An 8969-nucleotide genomic window follows, 5' to 3' on the forward strand; every position below is an offset into this window, starting at 1 on the left:
GCATTCAAGTATGGGGCTGCCGATTAATTCAAGAACAGTAGACCTGGCTACGTAACCGTTGGTCTGACTATAAAGTCAGTAAAGACTAAAGTAGAAGGGCCACATCATTGTCAAAAGTGTGGCGTGTCAGTGTCAGTGAGGCACGAAGACCTCCTTCACGTACACAGGCGCTAGGCTTCAGGCTTCAAGAATAACTGTTGGTGTTTACTAATACTAAGCCATAAGTAGAACAGTTACCATTTGAAAGCATTCACGGTTCACGTGCAAGGTACTGTGCGAGGTACTGTGTGGCGAGATTAGTCTAAGGTAGAAACGGAGTAGGGTGCCCAGTGAAGCAGGTACTACTAGTAGTTTGAGATTGAATCAGGGTTACGCGGGCCCAGGCTGAGATCGAGATCACAAAGCGGGTTTGCTCACGTTTTTGACATCCTACCACGGTTGTGCACTCGCATCGAGCTGATAAAATGTTTCGCGAAGGGCTGTGATTGGCTGATGTTAACAACCAGACTGTTTTGATCAACACCCACTTTTATCTTCCCATCGAGCTTGTAAAGCACGACTTAACCTTCTCGAACGAAAACTAGCGAGCTAGATCAGAAATCATCGCGCTATGGCGTATAATGCTTAGAGTTCCTTGGCTAAATTATGTCAGCTTTCTGGTGAACAACCAGAACGCTTCCCTGCTTGTTGAGAGGACTGACAGAGCCCTAAGACCGAGACTATTCGGGGAACAACAAAGACGTGGCGTGTCAGAGCTGCACTGTAGCATTACGACTGCTAGTGATCAGCTCGGAGGTGGCACTGAGGACCCATACAGACAGTGATGATGTCAGTGTCTAAGGCGAAACTGTACGATGAGAATTCCGTCTTTCAATTCCGGCAAGGTGTGATCCTCATGACCGAGCACCTGAGGCCCAAAGAGGGGAATCGAATTCTTGATCTTGGCTGCGGTACTGGTCGTCTGGCAGCACAGCTTGCGCTTAAGGTCGGAGCACAAGGGCAGGTGGTGGCAGTTGACCCAAATGTTGGGCGAATCCAGGTTGCAAGTAGCAACGTACAACCTCATCACAAGAACATAAAATGTTTCGTTGGTACTGTCTTCGACGCTGTGAAGCTGGGCCCATACGATGGCATCTTCTGCAACTTTGTTCTGCATTGGGTGCCTGATGAGAGCATTGCTGAAACAATGCACTGTGTACTGGATTGTCTTAAGCCAGGTAAAACAATGTGCGCTCACATCGGCGTACATCCCGGACCATTGGTTGCTGATCTTGAGCGCTTACTGACAGGCAAGGCCTCACCCGGAACTCCAGGCCGTAACCCTGGACAATCAAGCCAGTACTGGAAACGCCTGTGCGAGTCTGTAGGGTTCGACGTTACTGTGGCACATCAGGAGGAATATGTACAACTGCAGGATGGGCTGGACAGCTGCATAGCAATGGTCAGAGCATATGCACAAGTATCGGAAGAAGAACGTATCATCACCGACGAGGAGATCAGGCAGGTGATGAAGGTGAACAACATCACGGCTAGGACAGACAAGATTGGTGTTAACATGGTTTACGTTAGATTGATTGTAAAGAAACCGCCATGAGTGTGGTGGCCGGTACATTTGGAGCGAGTTGTGATACCTGGCTTCAATACATGACATTACTTTTATTCAGGTTTGATCTGTGCCCCCAGGGGTAGCAGCTTTTAAATACTCTTGGGTGTATGCTTGCATTCGTCTGTGTATGCGTGCGTGTATGCGTGTGTGTGTAGTCGTGGGTGAATGCGTGCGTGTGTGTGCACGTGTGTGTGTGTGTGTGTGCGTGCGTGGGTGTATGCGTTCGTGTAGGCATGTGCTGGTGTGTAGGTGTGTGCTGGTGTGTAGGTGTGTGCTGGTGTGTAGGTGTGTGCTGGTGTGTAGGTGTGTAGGTGTGTAGGTGTGTAGGGATGTGCTGGTGTGTTGGTGTGTGCTGGTGTGTAGGTGTGTGCTGGTGTGTAGGTGTGTGCTGGTGTGTAGGTGTGTAGGTGTGTGCTGGTGTGTAGGTGTGTGCTGGTGTGTAGGTGTGTGCTGGTGTGTAGGTGTGTGCCATGGCTGTGCCCAACGATAACAGTATTGCACCCAAAGGACGAATCTGGACTTCAACAACAATTCTCTATCAGTATTATCAAGAGTAGATAAACAAGAGTGTGCAACTCGCGGATGGGTTGGCCCACGGCGGAATTTTTTGTTGACGTAATCTTTTCGACGACGCACGCGCTGCGAGTCTTTCGGAAAGTTTTCCCTCGTGCTCTTGGCCGGGCTTTACACTACAAGGTCGGTGCCCAGCACGTGCTCTCACACTGCTCTGCGGCAAACTGCGTGTTTCTCTGAAAAAAAGGTGACGTCAACAAAAAATTCCGCCGTGGGCGGGGGTATCAGATTGTGCAGGAGAGATCCGGAGTTGCACACTCTTGTTTATCTACTCTTGGTATTATTTTAATATTTATCACATACATGTACATGTACTTGCCTAAGGCTACATGTATGCCCATATACAGTAGAGTCTTGCCTTCTTACTGGAGCCGCAGCTTATCGGTTCAGATTCGTTGTAAATTTGGCGGACAATTCTGGCTATGCAACGATTTAAATAAGCCCGACTTACTATCAAGATATAAGAACTGTTGCTGGTTACTGTTATACAAAATAAAACTCGGATGGTGAACCAATTAAATTATTGTGAAAAGAAGAAAGACAAAATGTCACGAGTTATGACTAACTGTCCACCAACGTAACAAGATCTTATACAGTCAGCGAGTGCGACAAAATGGCGCAAAACTGACAAGGAGTACTGAGACATTCGGCGACCTGACACCCAGCTCCAACACTTCTCCAAGGCGCAAACCAACAACCTTCCAACTTGGAAGGCTCCGGTTCGGAAAGGTCCAAGAGGACACAAAATTAATATAAATAAACTCCAAGGATTAATTTGTTGAGTACAATGAAAAGAGGACCAAAGAGCTACAAGTACAAGTTACGCTGTAATAAATATCCACTAACACCACCAGTTACTTTTCAATCAGTTACTTTTCAATCAGCTCATGCGATAGCATTGGACGACACTGGCTTTGCAACACATTCTTGCTTGCTTTTAGCTTTACGTCCATGTTTCTGTTACTGTGCTGGAACTGCTCTATTTCGCCGCCACTATTTACCATTAGCCATGCCCCCCCCCCTCATCCGCCACCCTACACAGTGGGTCCATTGATATTAGGCATCTGCCTAGCTGTTTTGGTTTCTCCACTATATTTTCAGTATACCCAACTCGCAACACACTACCAGTCCTTGGCTACACCACGTACATATGAAATTGTCCAAATTTTCACCCAGGAGGGCATCATCGGGGATTATAGGAGAAGAATGACACAAAGTTGGCTTTTATAAGACAGTACAGGAACAGTCACATAATTAACACTACTACATGTAATCTGAAACACGTTATAAGCTAGCACTAAGACATAACAATGTAAGTGAGCATTTCATCAAGTGCAAAGTGGGCGTGAAACAGCCATGGCTGAGTTGATGTGTGTGTGTATGTGTGTGTTTGTGTGGTGAGAGGGGAGGGGAGGGGGGTTAAGAGTCAAGTATGGAGTGTGTTTATCTTCTCAAGCTCTCAAGTCAGGTGTGGCTATCCATTCGAGATGTCGAATCTGAGATCCCGCATTCGTTGTGATAACAGCAAGGTGTGGAATACCCAGTCTGTAGATCAGCCATGTGCTGGGAAGTTTGATTCATGCCAAAAGGCGCCAACCTTTGTCACCCTTCACCTTTGGTCGTCGATTTCTGATCTCTGTTGCCTCAAGGTACTTGCGTGATGGAAGAGAAGGCTCCCTGCCGAGAATCTTCGCCTGGCGGAAGGGCTGAAATTGTGAAGATGATGTGTGAGATTCTCGGTGGTGGGTTTTGTAGTGGTTGCCCCAGGGAGCTTTCTCCACCATCGTCCGCGCTTCCCGGTGGTGCTCCTGAAACCGCTCCCGCACTGGCCGCTCGGTTTCCCCGACGTACAGCTCTTGACAAAGCGTGCACATCATACTGTAGACAACATGTTTCGCCACACATTCACGATCAGACATACCCGTATCACATGCTCTACACACCATCGGTGCACCACGACCACGCTTCACCTTTGCTCTCTGCACCTCACGGGGACATACACGGGCAGACAATGATGACCGAACAAGTTTCCTCTTCAGTGATGGACCAGATGTGAACACAATACGAACATCAGGACTGAACCGGCGCACGCGTCGAGAAACCCGAGCGGACAGTGCTTCGTTGATAAACGGCAGCTTCAGGATGACTTGGTCCGGTTTCTTCCACTGGCGGGGTGTTGCATTTGCGAAGCGAGCAGCATTCTTGATGGCGCGGCTTATTTCGTTGTCCGGGTAATCATTTCTCCACTATAAATAAAATACTACGACTACTACTGCCCATGGCAATGACGTTTTACACGTAACTGGCAATCAGCTCTAGCACGTCTTGGATGCTCACTCCAACAGCCTCCCAGCTTGGAAGGTTCTAAGTTATAGACACACATGTAACATAAGGAGGGCAAGGTGAGCGCAACCAAGACCGTTTGTCGGATGGTCTTGCCCAGTCGCGTGCAAATGAAGGGATCATGAAGCCAAGCGGATCTCAGCTGTCAAAGTCAGGTGCATCCTCCGCGTTGCATCTTCACCACCCACCCCCCCCCCCCCCCTGGGGACCCTAGTTTATTGCTAGACCCCGTATCGCGCTGACACTTTCGGGAAGGGCATGCCCTGTCTGAGGGCTGCTCATGACAAGGCCACATTCGTTGACCTCTTCACACTACACAGAAGAGCGAAACAAGGATTATGTCTTAGCATTTCAACTCCAACAGCAGACCATTACCAGTGCGAGAGAGAAAACTACAAAGGGCTTTGCTTTCTGTCGCATCGTCTCTCGTGCATGCAACTAAGGAGAAAACCGTGTACTTACCCTCGCATTCACACGCGAACTATCAAACACGTCCTGTGCCGCATGCTGATCAGGTAGTGCCATGTATGTGTTGTACAGTGTACTCTCAGTTGACATGCCCCCTTTCGAACCCAGACAATCTTTTCGGGATTGGTCTATTCGCAGGTGCTAAAGCAGTTTCTTGTTTTGAATTGTACGTTGAACTCATTGGATTTCTTTGTATTCTGTATCTCGTTATCGTTATATTTCCCTCTAGCCCTCTCGCTTAGGATGAGCTTTCTTTTTTATGGCAGCTTAAGCGAAGGCTATATACCTGCTTTATGCAGGTTGATGCCAACGCGAACAAGCAAAATAATAATAATAATAAAGCAGTCTGTACATTATCCATTATGATTGTTATGCACACGGACATTATGAATATGGGCAACGATGATTCCATGGCCCGTATGGGGCAGCATTTTCGCGTCTATATCTGAGATTGCACCATGCCACCATGATCATAACCTTTGGTCTGCTTTAGAGGAACACTTCCCCCAGTCATTTACCTGTCCCTCCAGGAAATCGCGATTCCAAGGATGCAACAAATTTCGCGATTTTGGCCCAAACCCGCGATTTTCAGCAAAATCCGCGATTTCCCGCGTTTTTTGTTGTTCTCTGCACTATATCTCACATTTTTATGCACTTTTCACGCAGTTCTTTCCATGATCCTGTAGGTTATTTGCACAGTACGACTCCCGAGTAGATATACGATGCAACAAATTTCGTGATTTGGCCCAAATCCGCAATATTCCGCAAAATTAATAATTCCGCGAATTCCTGGCAAGTTCTGCATCATTCCGCACTTTTCGTCGCATTTTTTGTTACTTTCTGCCGCAATTTCTTGCGCAAGTTTTCGAGAGTTTTGTCCGCAAATTCCCGCAGGGACAGATTTACTTGCAGAGCTTGGGTTTTGGTTTTGTTCTACTTCCTCCGTATACAAAAACTTCGTGACTTTTTTTTTGAAAGCTGCGCACAGCTCTGGATTTGTTCCGTTTGACTCGGAATAACACTCGTGGCATTGTCTAACATGTTTACAAGCTATATACAAAGAAAAAAGCAACTCAGACGAATGAGATTGAGTTTTTTCAGAGTCTTCGTCGCTCATGTCATTGTCACCTGACGACGCCGACTCCGCATCGCCAAAAGTCGCTGCTTCCGCTCGTATTTCGTTCAGATTCTTGTCACCTTTAGTGATGATCCGATGCTGGACTTTGGCTACGTCCTCTTCATCTCTAGATCTGTGTACGAATCGGTGTCGACTATATTCAGTCGTTCCAACCCGCGACCTCCATTATGCCGTGAAACGAGTCGTACAAGCACATCCACACGCTTCGCATATTCTCGCCAGGATAATCCTCCCGAGCATTCTACAATGGCTTCGAGGAGGTCCCTACGATTCCCCTTGGCGACAAAAGAGACGTCTGACTGGAGAGAGGCGAAGAAAGCCAGGCCATCGATATTCTGATCCTGAGTCTGCGCTGGTTGCACGACGACTGAATGTTTCATCTTGCCGTGCGAGCGAAATAGTCCATCGGCCAAGTCTCAAAATCGAAAGTGGTGATGCACTGAGCTTCCAACTAAACGCGACCATACCCAGCACGTAGAGAATATATCAGAGAACACTATTCCGTTTGTTGGACGTGCCGAATTCAGTCCAGGGCGTCGATACGAAGCGTTCTTCGTCGCCGAGTTTTTTACTGTGCGCTCCATTTGAGAGTGCGCAGAGTTCTGATCGAGAGTTTTTTGAGCAGATTTTCAAATTTTTGAGGCTGTCAGCTGACAGCTGTCAACCCTAAATGGCACTTAGTATGTGACAGGCAATAGGTTTTGGTGCCTCCGTATGCCTTCTATCTTCCTTCGTTTCACTTCGCTGCTTCGCCCACCACCTCAGGAGATGACAGCGTACCTGCACTAGTCAGCTCTCGCTAACCCTGTCTCTCTTTCTCCGTCTTAGCGCTCGTCATTCGTGTCCTTCTGCTGGGGCGAGCTTGATACTGTTGTGTCGTAGTTTTTAGGCAATAGTGGCTGCTGTTCGCGTGACGATCAGGATTTATGGATAAAGACGACGACTCGCCAAGTTCCCATGCAGCCACAGACGGCGTAGCAATTCTTACCGCCAACCCTTCGAGCAATGGAACCAGCCTGAGTTGGAAATCGTGTCTGTGTAATTGTGCCACGATACGGATGAAACACACAGGCTCACATGTGACGAGATGAAGATACTCTCAACAGGCTGACGGAAATCCAACAGGCTCACGGGAACGCTGCAGTTATGGTCGGAGACGCGGAGTTATATAGTCACTGGTAAATGTTGCATCGAGTGCTGTGTGCTCTAACACAATTGTAAAAATCATGAAAAAGCGAAAATAATGCAATGGTGGGGCTGAGTGGTGTTCTGTGGAGGAGACGTCGCTGTCTCAGTATTCAATGCCGGACCCTGTATTTCAAGTCTGTGGTCATGCTCGATCATAAGTTCCTGTATGGCTCCAGTGCCTTCTCAGCATTGTTGGCGGGTAAGCACCTGGATCGTCTCCAAGTACTGCGGCTCTGGTGGCTTGAGGGATGTACGGGTGCTCGCCGTGCACCCCTGCCGGCAATCTGCTAGTGAAGCTTGGTACCTACTGTGCCCGGGAGATTTTCATCCAGAAGCTGATCTTCCTAGGCTGGAGCTGCTGCTACTCCTGTGCTAGCCCTCAACCACTGGCGCTCCTACTCGGCTCCAGTGTGGACCATTAACCACCCTGCCCGATTTCGCACTGTTGCTATTCCACACCGTCAGCATTTAACTCTGAGGTCAGACCTTGATCCCTCCCACCATATGCTATCTGTCTGTCTGCCTCTCTCTCACACACAGATAGATGTGCGCGCATACACACATGCACACACATGCACACACAGTGACACAAACATACAGATAGCCAACTTCTCTGTGTTTGGTGATCATCATCTGTTTTCTGATGTGCAAGCTCACCTCTGATGCCGATTACTTCCTTGCTTAGACCCGGTCTGCTATTAGACCAGTCTGCTCTCTCTTCACTCGCTTGTAAATCCTACTTGGAGCAGTAAGGTTGTGTCACTGCTCCTACTGATGTCATTGTTGTGAAAGCAATATCATCGCCATTGGTGGTAATTTTCCACCATGCATGAATCATTAACAATCATCATCTATGTGTCACGGCCTAACCATCCTCGTAACTCCCCTCATTGTGACTAGTGCTGAACCGTTGAAACCTACTTTGCTTCAGTGTATACTCGCCCCGGGCAAAGCTCTTGTTTTGTTGCATAGTGATCTGACGCAGTGTGCTATAGCCTGTCGGGTAATATGGATAATATTAGTACAGTCGGCATTGCCTATGGAGTGACCAGGTACATGTATAAGGATACTAGTACATGTATACCGGCTTAATGATATCGGAACACAAATAGCACTATGTGTGCAATATTCCTTTCTAAGCTCACGCTGTGCGGTGCAGATAGGTCATGTGTCGTTGCTAACTTGCCGCATGTGCAGCAGGAAGGCACCACATGTCGACTACTACTTATACTGTACAGCATTGTGTGCTTACATGCATCTACGGCCTTGTGGATGCAATTGAGTCTCACATACATGTACATGAAATATTGCGTGTAGTGCAGCATCAGGTGTTAACATACAGTGGCTAAATAGAAATTTTTTTCTCGCAATAATGACCGTATTCACCACAAGTGTGTTTATGTCCAGAGCCAACTCAAGTCCTGTATTATTTATGACCATGACAACAATACTTCCGGGCTGAAATTCTTCTATGACAGGCATGAACACTTGCCTTACAATTGTTCGTGATTGTACGAAGTACACATTCGCTGTTGCATCAATTTTGCACCATTTACATTGTAGTGCCACTAGTGGTATCACCTGCATGCGTATTGAGTCAAACAAGGTTACCTCTGTATAATTATACTTATCGTGGCTATCAAGAGCTTCGAT

General features: G+C 47.5%; 1 protein-coding gene across 1 annotated transcript; it reads left to right on the plus strand.

Moving 5' to 3' along the window:
- Nucleotides 1-826: 826 nt before the first annotated feature.
- On the plus strand, nucleotides 827-1594 carry LOC135810524 (uncharacterized). Its single transcript, XM_065324017.1, has one exon. It carries the CDS (start codon nucleotides 827-829, stop codon nucleotides 1592-1594), a length of 768 nt encoding a protein of 255 aa, XP_065180089.1.
- The last annotated feature ends 7375 nt before the right edge of the window (nucleotides 1595-8969 follow it).

The sequence above is a fragment of the Sycon ciliatum genome, chromosome 2, assembly GCF_964019385.1.
Source record: "Sycon ciliatum chromosome 2, ocSycCili1.1, whole genome shotgun sequence".
Taxonomy (NCBI): domain Eukaryota; kingdom Metazoa; phylum Porifera; class Calcarea; order Leucosolenida; family Sycettidae; genus Sycon; species Sycon ciliatum.